Below are 17,797 nucleotides of genomic sequence, written 5' to 3'. Positions count from 1 at the left end.
TTCCAATGTATTGGCTGAGACTGGATCCACATTTGAGAGGCAGTTAAGTTGTGGTTGCCTCAAAGTACAATGATGTCTTTGGAATGCTTCCTTTCACAATGTGTAGCTTGACCCTAACGCAAATTGACTTGAACATTAGGCCCTTTTTTGTGACATTGACAAACCAAGTCTTAAAACCTGCATGCTCACATAGACTCAGGTAGTGTGCACCTGCTACAGATGGAACTCTATTGCCCAGCAAACCACCTTTTCCAGCTAATCCACTTTGATCCAGTGATTCTTTACCCTCCTCCCTAGGTTGATAAAGAGTAGGACATACAAGACTATGAGATGGTCTTTGCAAATGCAAATAGTCCCAGACTAAGATTGATAACCCTCTGTTGCCGAATATGCTTTTCATTTGGAAACTCATACATTAGTTACAGGGGATAGACCAGTGATTCCACAATTCACCATCCCCATCCACATCGGGCGATGGAGGTCTGGTGATTGGTCGCTCCCCATTGTTTTTGAATACATGGCACTCAGCATGTATCACATGCCTTATTTCAGGTGACACTTTGAAGCTCTTCCAGGCACTAGAATTTAAGTTTGGCCTAGGAGCTGGGCAGTTCTGTCGATCTAGCCAGATGGCCCACTTCATCTGTGGTCAAATAGGTGCAGACCCATTTCTTTTGCAAACCTCACTAGTGCAGATCTATCGTGAAAAACTGGGGAAACTTAGAAAAGTGGGTTGGGGCTGATATGAGATCCTTATTTTACATATCAATTTTACCCAGAATCAAGCCGCTACTTGAAACTTTGGTAGGCTACGCTATACCATATTTACTTGCTCGAGTCCATAACCAACCTGCTAGCTAGGCTAAGCTTCTGAGAAAATATAGACTAAAACCTTCATACTTAAGGATCCTTCACACATGCACCGGGTCACCCCTCCGTTTGCAGAAGCCCTGACTCCTGCCCCAAATACATTGTTGGCAGTGGAGAATACCCAACATGGCAATCTCAAACATATTCTAAGAGCCTGGCAGTATATATGGTTTACTTGTCACCGTATTTCCATCTTGTTTCCACCTGACCGTTTGGCCATATTCCACAACATGTTTGAAAGAGAAGGATAGAGGAAACCATCTTTAGATCTCGCTGGTGATAAATCTGTAATGGTTCTGACCTAAAAATATGAAAGAACATTTGTGAGACGAGAACAAAATTAATGAGTTGATAATAATGATAATGAATGTCCTGATATTAAGAAATTATATAGGACGTGCTTATTCCGCTATTGTGGACATTTATATTTACTTTGTTTATAGAATGTCTTCTGTGAAAGTTCTGAACATAATTGAGGTTGTGTAAACTTGAAGATGTAAAAATGTAATCTGTAAATTATTCTCTCGCCGTTTTGTTTATGTTTTGCAATCTTCTTAATGTATTGTTCCTTCCCACATGCTTTTCAAAATAATCAATTTCTAGTTTTAAAGAGTTTAAATTCTATGTAAATAGTATTGCATTTCTTGTGAATTTTAAAGAAAAGCGTCATTGTACATGTTTGTGTTTCACGGTAAGGCGATAGTGGGCTTAATTGCATGTGTGTTGGCCACATTATTATTCACGCTAGTGAGTCAGGCATGCGCAGAACTAATTATTAACTTGATGTAATTTCTTTCTAGCGATATCATGTGGAATTCCAGAATCTCCAGGAAATGGTTCAGTTATGGGAAACGAGTTCACCTTAGGCAGTAGAGTGATTTATCAATGTAACGAGGGCTTCAGACTGGAGTCTAGTCAACAAGCAACAGCGGTGTGTCAAGAAGATGGATCATGGAGTAACCAGGGGAAGCCACCTGTTTGCAAACGTAAGTATGCACATCGTCTTGAGATAATATGCGTTTACAATCATCGCTTCATCACAGCGTTGGGCTCGTAAATGTCACTGAAAATAATGTTTGTGCTTCTCTTTCTCTGTCCTTGAAATAGCAATAAATAGTCAGATACAGTGAATACTTAAAACAAGACCATTTTTTCGTTTTTAAATAGCTTCGCTGGATCATAAAGATGACTTTTTTACAAATATAATACTTAATGAATATTTGTCGAATATTTGACGAATTGGTCATGTAGACTTTAAGGGTGGGTTAACGTGATATCGTTTTTTGTATTTGTTCGTGTTTTCTAATAATAGAATACGAATATTAGAGAAAGGTATGGAACACTTTAGTTCTCACATGTGCTATTTCCAGTGGCGGCTCCTCCCACTGCTTTTAAGCAGTGTCTCCAAAGGAAAAATACAGTGATAACTCTCAAGTTATTATCATTTTATTTGTTCCTTGTTGCAGCAGCTTTGCAGGCGGGACAGGGATGGGCTGCTCTGCTGACAGAGCGGGGAAGGGGAGGAGTGGTTTGCACTGCATAAAGTGCGCATGAATTTTTGGGGCCCGCCAAACATTCATGCACACTTTGCATGTTTTCCAAACAGGCTGCTTTACAGCCTGGGTGGAGAACATGTCCAGACCCTCATTTCTTGGCTGAGCTCCAAATTACAGCACTCTGACCAATCAAAACACTGCATTACAGCGCTGTGACTGGCTCAAGGGAGCCTGGGTGCTTATCAATCACAACGCTGCATTGCACTGTTGTGATTGGCTCAGGAGAGCCTGGGTTCTTCCTGGGTGCTTTGTTCCGGAGATGACGGCAAGACATATGTTTTTTTATTCTTTACCTCCACTCCTGGTTCCCCCGCCCTCTGCCCTCCACCCGATGTGTGCCAGCCGCCGTAGGTTATTTCAGGAACCGGTAGCGATTTTAAAAACAAAATCATTCTAGCTTAGTACATAGCTCTCATGTGAAAAGACGTACTCATTCAATATGTATTCAACAAAATATGTTTGGGTTTTTAGCCTGAAATTGAACATTTGTAAAAAGACTTCATAAATGAAAAAGGAATATTTTCATTAAGATGCCAAATCACAAAAATTCTCATAAATATTTAGATTTGCAGAGTAATCCTATGCGTTCATGATCACTTAAGAGTGTTAATATAGGGCCAGGTAGGACTGGTTGCGAAAAACTGTGTGGTACTTTTCAAACCAACCCATGTACTAATAGGTCAGTTCCCAAAGTAACGATTCCTAGTGGGTCGCAATTCGACCTTACTCCTGAATATTAATGAGGTAGGTTGCAAATTGTGACCCACTAGGAATCACAGCTATCATAGAGATGGTGGCATGAAGCCCACCATGTCTGCAATCACTTTTAAATAAGCCATTTAAAAAAAAAAATTGCCAGTTTTCCCTAAAGAAAAACTTAATGCGCTACCAACAACATATTTTTTCAACATTCACAAAAGGGAAGGGAGTCCCTTAGGGACCTCTTCCCTATATGACTCCCTTACCACTACCTTTCAGTATTTGATAAATTAATAATGTTTTGCGACTGGATTTCACTTGCAAAACTTTAACACATATCAATCTCATTTCTTCCTTGACTCCTCCATTCCAAATACTGCTTTGGACTTTTGCTGCAAAACCAAATCGCGATTTGGTAACGTGTATGCGTATATGTGCAAATGCTTACTGTTTAGGGGTTTAGTGGTTTAGTGTCTCTGAAATGAGCATCAGGGCAGCTCCCCTCTCAATTTAATCATGGCAGGGCCCCGGGGGATGTGGTCCCTGGAGCCGTTCTGGCTCCAGGGAGCACCCCCCACAGGGCCCTGCCATGATTAAATGGGGAGAGTAGCTGCGCAGCATCCCTCCCCAGGCCAGGACCCCAACCCCCAAGGGCTGGCTAAAATACGCGGCCCTCCTCCATGAGTTTATTTCAGCCCCAGTGACCCCATTCCCCAGGGCCTGGCCCTGTGTCCTTGGGTGCCCTGATCCCAGCTGGGCACCCAGTGTGCAGGATGGGGACCAAGGGGGGAGTCTTAAGGCCCTCGCGGTCCCAGCCATCTCCCAGCCTCCTGTAGGAGCCCGCATTGCATGCAGTAACAATAGTTTCATCTCTTTCCCTGGTCACATGTCTGTGGGCAGGGAAAGAGAAGAAACCTTGGCTTCCAGCGGGCTGGGTCACTTTGACAGGTCCTGCCAGCTGGAACTGGCTTGTTTGCTTTTGCTTGGTGGGAGCTGTCATCTCCTGCCAGCAAAAGCAAACAGCTATATCCTGTGGTGGGCATCCCGGGACATAGCAGGAGCTGGCCCTGGGTGACGTTGGCCCTCAGGGCCATTAATGGCTCCAGAAAGGGGACCTCATGGCCTCCCTTCTTTACAATTTATGGGCAAGAACTGGGGAGGTAGTGGACCCAGGGGCTGTATATGGCCCAAGAGGGGAGCCATTTGGCCCCACTCCCAAATATATTTTAAATGCTGGCCCAGGAAGGTGCTGGTCCCCGGGTCAGAGGGGTTTGTGAGGCCCTCGCAAATTATTGCTGTTAAGCCCTGGGAAGGTGGTGGTCCTCAGGGCTCTAAAGAGACCATGGAGGGAGCCCTGTTCAGCCCCCCTCCATTGTAATAATAAAGCGCTAGGGAGGTGGTGGTGCCCAGGCTCCCTTGTAATTTAGTCCCAGGGAGGTGGTGGTCCCTGGGGTTCAAAGAGTTTCTGGACTGTGGCCCGTGCTCTCCATTCCTTTTTCTGTAAAATGTCCACATTCTCCCGGCAGCTGGCCCATCCAGGTGCTTCTTCAAAAACAAGAGCTGGAAACCGTGCATGCTTTTTTTTTATCAATTCACCGTGATAGTCACGAATATTTCACAAAAATCCCTTTGAATCAAAAAAACTTTTTTTTTTGCCCTACTGTGTTGGCCACCAATCAGAATTCTGATGTTCTCTGCATGAGCTCGTCATTACTCATAAATTAGCCGCAACAATAAATATACAAATTTGAATTTCCTTTGATATCTCGCAAACTACTGAACGAATCTACACCAAATAACAAACAGCACAGTCTGCGGACCAAAAGCTAGCGTTCTGCAAATTTAGCATACTTCTGTCCCGTGTTTCTGGCTGCAGGCATGTCTGAAGAGTCTGTGGGAACTAACATGGGAAACACTTTTTTTGCCCCCCTCTCTTTCTCAGCCTTTGCTTGATGTATCGCCCTAAAACTTTCCATGCACACAACAAGATTCACCAGGGCACTTTTTTGCGGAAAATCTTTTGAAGACTTGACAAACGGCGCCAAAGATATTGGCAGCTCATAAAACGCTTTCCCTGTGGGGATATATATATAGTTACCCCTATAGAAGAGTCCTCATACAGGTAAGTGTCGCACGTATCTTTAATGAAGGTTGCAGCATGGCAGAGATAAACACTCAGCAGAAATGATAGCCTGATGCGTTTCATGAATAAATCACTTTTTCAAAGGCTTATGTAGCAAGGAGGCAAGTCTCAGGTGCCGCTACTTGTAATCATATCCCCAACCGGATAAGGCGTGGCCGTCTGCACAGCTTTCTGGGATCTGTAGCTGCACTCGTGTTGCTCAAGTGAGCCGTCTTGCCAACTCATCCAATTCCATTAAAATAAAACCTCAGTGGGATGCTGGGCTCATTAAAACTTTTCATGTTGCATCTTGTCACCTTCATTCGGCGCCTGTTCCATATCGCACACATCGGTAGACGTCGCGTAGATCCGTTATGCACAGCGGGACTCTTCCACGGCTGGGTCAGCCGTATAAACATCAAATCACAAGAGTTACCCCTATAGAAGAGTCCTCTAACAGGTAAGTGTCGCACGTATCTTTAATGAAGGTTGCAGCATGGCAGAGATGAACGCTCAGCAGAAATGATAGCCTGACGCTTTTTGTGAATAAATCACTTTCTCAAAGGCTTATGTAGCAAGGAGGCAAGTCTCAGGTGCCGCTACTTGTAATCATATCCTCAACCGGATAAGGCGTAGCCGTCTGCACAGCTTTCTGGGATCTGTAGTTGCACTCGTGTTGCTCAAGTGAGCCGGCTTGCCAACTCGTCCAATTCCATTTAAATAAAATGTCAGTGGGATGCTGGGCTCATTAAAACTTTTCATGTTGCATCTTGTCATCTTCATTCGGCGCCTGTTCCATATCGCGCACATCGGTAGACGTTGCGTAGATCCGTTATGCACAGCGGGACTCTTCCACTGCTGGGTCAGTGTAGCACAGTGCTTTGCCTTTGGGCTACCTTGTAATGCTGCTCTACTTTAAAAAATGTTCATACTCGATATTCTCAAATTGCTCTATCACTATTCACCTCACACTGCTGTGAAGCTCTTACAAATCTACGTGTCGCATTGTTCACATCCACTATTCATCTATCAGGATGCATGCCATGACTTCCTTCAAAACTAACTCCTCTATTCAAAGAACAAGGCAACAACTTGCCACAAGCTCCAAGGATCCATGTCATAAAGTTTCTACAAATTCACTATACTTTCCATTTGGATTCATACCCTTTCCTGGGGTCCCTCCTACTACCTTACTGTTTACTTATCTGCCATTCTGCTATAATAAAAAATAGTCACATACATTTTTTTCCAAAACAAATCATAATCCCATGTGGGTTCAAACCCATAGCCTCAGTGTTCCTATTCTAATTGCTTTACCTTTCGGCTACCGATTGTTCTTACTCTTTTTTCAAAATCATTCGACCTCTCATCTAACGGAAAAATACTCAGTCATTGTTTATCCAAATGTATATATTCCATTCTTTTTTTTTTAGCACAAACTTACGTTAAATCACTAAATGTACATGTCAATATCCAATGTCAATCAATCAATCAATCAATTAGTCATTTGTAAAGTGCACTACTTACCCGTGAGGGTCTCAAGGCGCTGAGGGGAGTGGGTGCTGCTACTGCTCGAAGAGCCAGGTCTTGAGGAGTCTTCTGAAGGTGAGCAGGTCCTGGGTCTGCCGCAGGTGGGCAGGGAGGGTGTTCCAAGTCTTGGCGGTGAGGAAAGAGAAGGACCTGCCCTCGGAGATTACTCATTGGATGCGGGGGGCGGCAGCGAGGGCGAGGCTGGTGGAGCGGAGCTGGCGGGTGGGAGTGTAGAAGCTGAGTCTGCTGTTCAGGTAGGCTGGTCCGGTGTTGTGGAGTGCTTTGTTTGCGTAGGTGAGGAGCTTGAAAGTGATCCTCTTCTTGATGGGGAGCCAGTGTAGGTCTCTCAGGTGGGGGGTGATGTGGCTGCGGCGTGGGATGTTGAGGATCAGTCGGGCGGAGGCATTTGGATGCGTTGCAGTCCTTGTAGGTGTTTGGCCGGGTTTCCTGCGTAGAGTGCCTTGCCATAGTCCAGCCTGCTGCTAACTGTATATGTATAATCTCAATGCAACAAAGAGTATAAAGGACTATTCTCAGAAACAGTATCTCATCTGGATTGGTACCCTCGCTATTGGGTACCTAATAGTTCACCTTCCTCACTATGCCATCTTTTATTACTTCTAATTTTACTTCACTCAACCATCATGGTAGACCAAAACTGACTACATCACAAAACTCCATTCCATTTTCAGCACTCATCCACAGGGAAGTGTCCAGATCCTAGCTGGTGACAGTCATCACATTCCTTCACTATTTCAAAGTAGTATTCCAGGTTTTCTCTCCCAATGATAGACTTCAGTGATTATAACTACGCAGTTTCTCCTTGCTAAGTATTAAATTACAGTGTATAATTCCCTATCTATATTTAAACCATACTGTACAGTCTGTAATTCATTAATCCAAAATGTTTCTCTGGTACGTAATTTCCTTTCCAGGTCCCTACCTCTCCTGTCTAATGCAACTTGCTCCAAACCCGTAAATCGGACCCCTCCAACTTCTGTCATTTTATGGGTGTCCCTTAAATGCATAGCCATGGGATATTTTAAATCGCAGATCTTTATGGCACATAAGTGTTCTATACATCTGGTTTTAAATTTCCTCACCGATGACCCTACATACATTTTCCCACATATACATGTCATCATATATATACAATTGCTCATGTTACAGTTAATAAATGAATCAATTCAATACGACTTAAGGTGTTTACTGTCATAGAAAACCAAAGTTTTGTCATTCACATGTTTACAGCAGATGCAGTTGTTACATTTGTATGAACCTGATGGTAATGTGCTTCCTGTTTTAGTCTCTACTTCACTGCCTGCATTAGGAATTACATATGTAGCTGTTTCACTGGGGCTCAGAAGGCTCCTTAGCATTGGAGCTTTCCTATATACCATTGTAGGTTTGTTACGCAGTATTTGTGCCATCTCTTTGTCAAGAGTTAGTACATCACAATGTTTACACAGAGTGTTAAACACTCTATTATTGCCCTCACTATAAGTTGCAATATAGCATACATCATCTTCTTTCTCTAATTTCATCTTATCACTGTCCTGAAGCAATTCGTTCCTTGAAACTTTAAGAGCCCACTTCCTTGCTTTTTCCACACTGCTCTTGTCATATTCTCTTTTCAAAAATCTCTGTGTAATATCTTCTGCTATCACATCATACTGTTCATGTTCACTGCAGTTTCTCTTTGCCCGTAGAACTTTACCATACGGTATGTTGTCTATTTGCCTCCTAAAATGCCCTGAACTAGCATGGAATATTGCATTTGCAGAAGTAGTTTTTCTAAGTAACTTTGATTCCAGCTGTCCCTCTTTCACATATATTTCTAGGTCTAGAAAAACAATACTCTCTCTACTTTATTCTAAGGTTAAGGTAATATTATACTTATTCTCATTGAGGTATTCATTATTTTAATTTTATTTTGTCTCCCTTCCAAATCACAAAGATATAATCTATGAATCTACCCAGTATGCAACAGTATCTTCAAATACTTTGCCATATTTCCATGCATGTTCCCTTTCATAGTGACCCATGAATAGGTTTGCGTACGATGGGGCGAATTTCGACCCCATCGCCATTCCTGTGACCTGATAGAATAGGTCTTTCCTAAGATAAAAAAAGTTATTCTCCAATACCAGTTCCAATAGATCTAGGACCATATTTGAGTGCTGTAAATAACTGGCTGACTTAGTATGTAAGAAGTATTTCACAGCCTCTATTCCTTTCACATGTTCTATGCTGGTATTTAGACTGTTTACATCCATCGTTACCATGATCTTGTCTCCTTCCCAACTAATATCTCTCATTTGTTTAAAAATATCTTTAGTGTCTTTAATATAGGAAACCAAGACTTTTACAAATGGTGCCAAGTACACATCAGATTCACCAACACTCCAATATCAATCAAATCCTTAATAGATATGTGACTCGGATCTCTTTTAATCTGCACGGTCTCCTTACTCTCCGGTTTACTCATAAAGAATATTTTCAACTTCAATTTCCTTATAAACAGATTGACATTAATCTTAGCATCTAAATCCTTCCAACTATGTGTGGGTGCAAAGCCTATACCTCTATCGAGAACACTCTTCTCAGCAACAGTTAGAACTTTATTAGATACGTTCACTACCAGGTTCTCTACTTCTTCTGCTCCGTTTCCCTTTGTAACTGAAGTCTGGTTATTACCTCATCTCTGTTTTTGTCTCCTACGGAAGTATCTGGTCTGCCTCCTTTGTTACCTCTCCCTCTTTTCTGTCCTGTTCTCGAACTCTCCCCCCTGTTTGAAATTGTAATCTCCTCATTCTCCATAGTTCCCTTAAAAAAGACTAGGATCTAGTCCCTGTCTCTTGATTCCTTTTCTTGTAGTTCTATCTGGTATTTATCCATCACTTTCGCTAATATCTCTTAGCTCTTGATGGTGTTCTCTGGACAATTCAAACTCTCTATATCTTTCTTAACCTCCTCTATTTCTGTCAATAAAGTTTTCGTCTGATCTTCTGCAAATTCTGTTAACATTATCATAAGCTCTTTAGATGTTGCTTAGAGTCTTTCCTCCCACCTCTCAGCTTTTTTTTAATCTAAATCCTCCACAGCAGGAAATATAATAATCCTCAATCCTCTAGGTGTTCTCTCTGCATCCAAATATTTCCTCAAGGTCATGGCATCCCACCATTTAGCGGATTCTTTCCTTTGAACCCTTTCTAATCTGACAAACAATTCTCTAAAACTCTTGGTACCCCTTGTAGCCCCATCTGATTTTGTTAGTACTCCTGAGAATAGATCCTTAGCTAACATCTCCCTTCTATCAAAGGGTTTAGCCATATTTGAATGACTATTGATATATCAAAATATATTGAAAACTGTTACCCAAATTGTATTTTATATATATATATCCACTGAAAAAAACATAGGTATTCATAAAGAATATTTTCAATTTCAATTGCCTTATAAACAGATTAACATTAATCTAAGCTTCTAAATCCTTCCAACTACGTGTGGGTGCAAAACCTAATCCTCTATTGAGAACACTCTTCTCAGCATCAGTTAGAACTTTATTAGATACGTTCACTACCAGGTTCTCTACTTCTTCTGCTCCGTTTCACTTTGTAACTGAAGTCTGGTTCTTACCCCATCTCTATTTTTGTCTCCTACGGAAGAATCTGGTCTGCCTCCTTTGTTACCTCTCCCTCTTTTCTGTCCTGTTCTCGAACTCTCCCCCCTGTTTGAAATTGTAATCTCCTCATTCGCCATAGTTCCCTTAAAAAAGACTAGGATCTAGTCCCTGTCTCTTGATTCCCTACACCTGCTCTATCAATATCCAATTCACTACTACTTAAAACTGTACTGGAGGTTTCACTCAGTGTAGTGCTCTTGTTCCTCACATTGCTTGTATTATCATCACTACGGAGTGTACCATCAAACTTTCTGGCATACGTATAAACCCTGCCATATCGGTTATTTCTTACATCCCTGGTAAATGTAATCTGTTTCTTTTCTTTTAGTTCTATCTTGTATTTATCCATCACTTTCTCTAATATCTCTTAGCTCTTGATGGTGTTCTCTGGACAATTCAAACTCTCTATATCTTTCTTAATCTCCTCTATTTCTGTCAATAAAGTTTTCCTCTGATCTTCTGCAAATTCTATTAACATTATCATAAGCTCTTTAGATGTTGCTTAGAGTCTTTCCTCCCACCTCTCAGCTTTTTTTTCATCTAAATCCTCCACAGCAGGAAATATAATAATCCTTAATCCTCTAGGTGTTCTTTCTGCATCCAAATATTTCCTCAAGGTAATGGCATCCCACCATTTAGCGGATTCTTTCCTTTGAACCCTTTCTAATCTGACAAACAATTCTCTAAAACTCTTGGTACCCCTTGTAGCCCCATCTGATTTTGTTAGTACTCCTGAGAATAGATCCTTAGCTAACATCTCCCTTCTATCAAAGGGTTTAGCCATATTTGAATGACTATTGATATATCAAAATATATTGAAAACTGTTACCCAAATTGTATTTTATATATATATATCCACTGAAAAAAACATAGGTATTTTAGAGTGGGTATATGAAAGGTTATATTAGGGTATGAGGAGGTGTGTCAGATATTAAGTGGATGATGTCATCAGTGATGTAATTGGAGATGTTATCAGTGATGTCCTCAGTAATCAGTGTCATCAGTGATGTCACTGATCATGCCATCAGTGATGTAATATGTGATGTCCTCAGCAGTGCATTGTGGGGGCGCGAGTTATAGTTAGCTCAACTAACTACAACAGCCCAATTTCTTTGGTTTTGTAAAAGTGAAATGTCCAACTAACTATACATACCTGAAACCTTTCAGTGAAGAACACACACACACACATATATATATATATATATTTATTTATTTATTTATTTATTTGCATGGGTATTCACTCCATATGCATTGCATGTTTGTGGGCACTCCTCTGACATGCCTCTGGAAATAACCACAACTACCCCTAAATATTCACCAAATTATGAAAAACCTGCAAAGTTTGTAGAACATTTGCACTCATAAGTTTCGTTTCTGGATCAATGTCTTTGTGAATCCATTCTAAGATGGTATTCATTGCCTTTTCTGTAGCAATTGAAATGGGCACATAAAATCGTTGTGATCCTGTTGCAAAGTCCTTATGTCTAGGAGGACTCATGCTGAAGTACACGTGTTCTGTAGGGACCTTGAAAAAAAGTGAAAGCGAGGGCAATGGGAGCAGAGTACTGTTAAATGTGGAAAATGTTTGATGTTACAATCATTGGACATATGATTTGGAATGTGGAACAGCAAACCACACCATAATTGATTGCTAACATCATTTTAAGTCAGCAAAAGACAACGCATAGTAAATAGAATACAGTGAAAACATAATTACTGGTCTTGCCATCTGATATTGAGTCTATTAAAGTGAAAGTAATACATTTATGAGATGAAAGAATAGCAGGCTGAAATCACAAAATTGTTTGAAATGCAAAGAACAAAACTGTTTAAAGAAGGTAAACCCCGAATATCACATCTCTATATTTTTAGGATATGAACTGCTACAAAATATTATTAAGGAACAAGGAGTTATCCTATAAAAAAAAAAATTAAACAACTTGATGCACTCCACACCAAGATGCACTCACCTTGCAATCCAGCTAACCTCACACTACAACCTGTAGGATCACAGCAGGTCCAGGGGGAGAGGGAATGGGGCAAAAAAGATAACTCAATATGCTAAATATGGTTGCACAGCTGGCCATAGCCTGCGCTGCTGGAGCACTGATATCTAAAAGCAAATGGAGATATTTAGTATGACTATGGAGTTGAACTTCGGATATTGTTTATTATACATATCTTTGTATTTACCTCTCTCTATTCTGAATTGAAACTCAGTATTTCTTCTGAGCTGAAATACATTTAAGCTTGATATAGCAACTATAATGTGACTTACTGAATATTTCTAAAGCGCACTATTGCCGTAAGATAAGTGGAGGCTAGTGCAGCGAGACAGGTTAGCATTGAGAGAAAAGCCATGTTTTTATTTGCTTCCTAAAAAGTGACCTGCTTGATTCAAGTCAGAGTGGTATCGGAAGTGAATTCCACAATTTAGCTGCTTGATATGAAAATCGCTTCCCCCCCCCTTACTTTGTTTATCTTGGGGCATAGTACCAGTCCAGTGTTTGAGGATCTAAGACAGTGTGATGGTTCGTAGCAGGGGAATAGGACTTGTAGATCACAGGCACCCCCTCCGTAGATGGCTTTGTGAACTACACACAGGGCCTTAAAGTCCAACCGTCGTCTTACTGGGAGCCAGTGAAGTTGCTTTACGCCGGCAGAAGTAGGATGGTGCTTTGGAAGGTTGAGCAATACTCTCATGGCCGCGTTTTGAAGAGATTGGAGTTTGGAAAGCTGGGCTGCACCAGCTCCCAGGTATAAAGCGTTGCAGTAGTCCAACCTCGACAGCACTAAAGCTCCAACCACCGTTTTCCTCAGGGAAAAAAAGATAAAGGGTAGGATTTTCCGAAGTACCTTCAAAGTGAAAACATTTGATGTTACAATCATTGGACATATGATTTGGAATGTGGAACAGCAAACCACACCATAATTGATTGCTAACATCATTTTAAGTCAGCAAAAGACAAAGCACAGTAAAGAGAGTACAGTGAAAACATAATTACTGGTCTTGCCATCTGATATTTAGTCTATTAAAGTGAAATTAATACATTTATGAGATGAAAGAATAGCAGGCTGAAATCACAAAATTGTTTGAAATGCAAAGAACAAAACTGTTTAAAGAAGGTAAACCCCGAATATCACATCTCTATATTTTTAGGATATGAACTGCTACAAAATATTATTAAGGAACAAAGAGTTATCCTATAAAAAAAATGTAAACAACTTGATGTACTCCACACCAAGATGCACCAAGATGCACTCACCTTCCAATCCAGCTAACCTCACACTACGACCTGTAGGATCACAGCAGGTCCAGGGGGAGAGGGAATGGGGCAAAAAAGATAAATCAATATGCTAAATATGGTTTCACAGCTGGCCATAGCCTGCGCTGCTGGAGCACTGATATCTAAAAGCAAACGGAGATATTTAGTATGACTATGGAGTTGAACTTCAGATATTGTATATTATACACATCTTTGTATTTACCTCTCTTTATTCTGAATTGAAACTCAGTATTTCTTCTGAGCTGAAATACATTTAAGCTTGATATAGCAACTATAATGTGACTGACTGACTGGCTGAATATTTCTAAAGCGCACTATTGCAGTAAGGTAAGTGGAGGCTAGTGCAGCGAGACAGGTTAGCATTGAGAGAAAAGCCATGTTTTTATTTGCTTCCTAAAAAGTGACCTGCTGGATTGAAGTCGGAGTGGTATCGGAAGTGAATTCCCCAATTTAGCTGCTTGATATGAAAAGCGATTCCCCGCCACACCATACTTTGTTTATCTTGGGGCAGAGTACCAGTCCAGTGTTTGAGGATCTAAGACAGCGTGATGGTTCATAGCAGGGGAATAGGACTTGTAGATCATAGGCACCTCCTCCGTAGATGGCTTTGTGAACTACACACAGGGCCTTAAAGTCCACCCGTCATCTTACTGGGAGCCAGTGAAGTTGCTTTACGCCAGCAGAAGTAGGATGGTGCTTTGGAAGGTTGAGCAATACTCTCACGTCCGCGTTTTGAAGAGATTGGAGTTTGGAAAGCTGGGCTGCACCAGCTCCCAGGTATAGTACGTTGCAGTAGTCCAACCTCGACAGCACTAAAGCTCCAACCACCATTTTCCTCAGGGAAAAAGGGATAAAGGGTAGGATTTTCCGAAGTACCTTCAAAGTGAAAAAGCAGGCTGAGTACACCTGGTTTATCTGTGGGGCAAGGGTGAGGTCTTTGTCTATCAGGACACCTACGTTTGTAGCTTTAGATGCCGGCACAGGGCAGTTTCCGGCTTCAGGGGTCCACCATAGTGGGCTCCAGACAGATGATTTTGGACCAAACTCTACAACCTCAGTTTTACCTGTATTTAGTTTCAGAAAATTGGAGTTCATCCAGGTCATCAGAGCTGTGATGCAATTTCGGAACCGTTCAGCAGTTGCGTCCAAGCTATGTGTCACGGACACCACTAGCTGGGCATCATCCGCGTAAGACACCGGCGAGAAGCCGTGTCTCTTTATTAATCTGGCTAGGGGAGCGACATAGATGTTGAACATAGTGGGAGACAGGGCCGAGCCCTGGGGGACTCCGCCAGGGAGAGTGAAATGTGAAAGGCATTCATTACAATTCCATAATTTAGTAATGCCCCTTTGTAAGAAATTGTGTTATTGATTGAGAGAGGTGGAAGCCCTACTCATGCAATAACCACAATTCTTGTCAACGTGAACCACAAAAAGTCACTAAATGAATCTGTGCTTAACCCTCTATTAGACTGCCACAAATGTTCTCAAACTTAACTTACAAGCAATGTGTAAAGTGCAGCACTGAAGCAGTAATAAAGTAAAAACACAACACAAGAAATATCTCACACCAACTTAAAAAATAGGGTAAATTTTAATAAATAAAATGACACAAAACAGATTACGCTTGAGACAGTGGACACAGGCTTAAGGCACAAATGTTTGGGTCAAAAATGCCAACTTACTAAAAGTTGCCTTTTTAGAATTCTAACGTAAAATTTGACTTTAGCATTAAAGATGATTTTCCCACTAATTTTAGTGTAAACAGTATATGTGTATCTGCTCCCAATCTAAAGTTAGCACTTATTAAATGTAATCAGGTAACCAAGGCTTAGTCAATGAGATAGATATGCCTTAGCAACAGTGAACAATGACTTTAGGAGTGTGTCATGGCCAGGGCATGCAAAGCTCAAGTACACATGTCCTATGTTTTAAATACAATGCACCCTGACTTTTGATCTGTAGCACCAACCTTAGGAGTGACTTACAAGTATTAAAAAGGAAGAATTAGGTGTGGCAAATGCCGTGTAAAAATGGCAGTTTAAAACTGCACTTAATTCTGCAGTGGCATGCTTGAGACATGTTTTAAAGTGCTACTTTTGTGGGTGGCACAATGAGTGCTGTAGGGCCACTAATAGCATTTAGTTTATGGGCCATGGGTCTATGTGATATAATTTACTAGGGACTTACCAGTACATTACATGTGCCAATTAGGTGTAGGCCAGTGTTGCCATGTTTTACCGGGTGGGCGCAAGCACTTTAGCACTGTTTAGCTCTGATAAAGTGCACAAAGTCCTAAAGCCAACAGAAACAAATTCAGCAGCAAAGAAGTTGTGAAGGCAAGGAGTTTTTGAGACAATAACTCAAGGGTGTCAATTCTAAAACCCTGATAATCATATATTTATTATTATTTGTATTAACATTAAACAATAATTCTGTGTTGCTCAAGTTTAGAACTATGGTTAGTTCGTAGCCCACAGGGTAACTCTTTGTAAAATACAGGTGCAGTAGAATTTGTGATTCTAATGGACAACTCTATTTGAAAACAAACAAGTGCTATGGAGTTTGCAATCCTAATGGATAACTCCTTGAGAAGGCAAAAATGTGCTTGCGAATGTAATGTGAGATAGTTCGCTGGTTATAAGATGTCTTTCATCTACTTCACAGAAGAATAGATGCCAATTATTCAGAAAGTAACTATGTATGACAATTGCTTAGCAAGGACTATATGAAATACCAGGAACTTAATATTTAAGCATTTTAAGTCTGGTGAGAGCCTTGTGGGCCTATGAGACATATAATACTTGTTGCCTTTACTTGAGTGTTTCACTGAGAACGCCCTTCTGGGGACATAAGACTTCTCTCAAAGCCACAAGCTGCACACCGTCTATCCTCTTCTGCTCCTAAAGATATACATGTTTATGAGCCTTGTTATAAGGTGTTGAGCAAGATCAGAGCATTCAAATTGAGTTCTTCCCTTTTTGGATGAGGACTTGGGACAAATCCACTTGTTGTTGTAGCTGACCATGACTCTATTACGGGTGGCCTCAAATTGTGCCTAAGTCCCAATCTACCACTTCCACAGACTATCATTCGTGCTTTTCAGAGCTATTTTCAGTTATATCTTTAAATATTCATGACTCGTGTTCTTCTTATCTAATTATTGTTGTTTTGGTATTATATTACTCATATTTTTTCTCTTTATTTCAAAATTGGTTATAGAATCTATTTGCATGGTGGGTGACTTTTTCTACTGTGAATGCCCTGCCTAAATACTTTACAATTTGCCTTTGATTAAGGCCTGACTGCTTTTTGTTACATTACCTTAGATTAAGCACAGGTTTATTTTATTTAAATGGTGGGGTTACATCTACCAGGATCTGATTTTATCCTGAGAGGCGTACACTTCTCCACTCCAAATTCTAATCCACTTCCCTACACTGGAATTCCCATGATTCCCATTATTATAAACTGTAGCACACAGTTGATCTGGCTACATGTTTTCTTTTTTCCCAACTACTTTTACCTGTGCAATAATGTAATCCTGTTTGAATTTACCCAGTCTATCACTGCAAGAAAACATGTGAGAAATACACGTGAAAACATCTCTATACTGCATGGCTTAATATTGCACAGTTTATGTGAGAATATATTTAACAGTGTAGAAATGCTTTCAGTGTACAGAATCATGTGTGATCGCTCTAAGAACATGAGTTTTACAGTCTTTCATCCAAGGGTGGAGAGAAAAAGGACTGGTAGACTGCATAGAAGTCTTAATATATTTGTTCTCACCCTCACTACCACTCTGCTGTCCCCTCCTTCTACTATGCCTACAGAGCAGTATGAATCAATCAATAAATCAAGCAGATCTTTGTTAAGCGTGACTACTCACCCGTGAAGGTCTCAAGGCACTGGGAGGGGGTCGCAGGTTCCAATTCATCAAGGAGGGGGTCTGTCAAAGAGCCAGGTTTTGAGGTTGCTTGCGAAGATGGGGAGCGATGTTGTCTATCTGAGGTGGAGCGGAAGGTCGTTCCAGGCTCTGGCCACG

General features: G+C 41.0%; 1 protein-coding gene across 1 annotated transcript in view; it reads left to right on the top strand.

Annotated features, from left to right (window-relative positions):
* CSMD1 (CUB and Sushi multiple domains 1) overlaps positions 1 to 17,797 on the top strand; it is a 2,626,220-nt gene that overhangs the window by 1,978,622 nt on the left and 629,801 nt on the right. The window contains exon 44 of the mRNA XM_085610820.1: positions 1,671 to 1,856. Within this exon, the coding sequence (XP_085466946.1) occupies positions 1,671 to 1,856 (186 nt within the window). The remainder of the gene's footprint in view (positions 1 to 1,670; positions 1,857 to 17,797) is intronic.

The sequence above is a fragment of the Triturus cristatus genome, chromosome 6 (assembly GCF_964204655.1).
Source record: "Triturus cristatus chromosome 6, aTriCri1.1, whole genome shotgun sequence".
NCBI classification, from domain to species: domain Eukaryota; kingdom Metazoa; phylum Chordata; class Amphibia; order Caudata; family Salamandridae; genus Triturus; species Triturus cristatus.
Note: the sequence above shows the minus strand (reverse complement) of the source record. Positions and strands in the feature narration are given on the sequence as shown.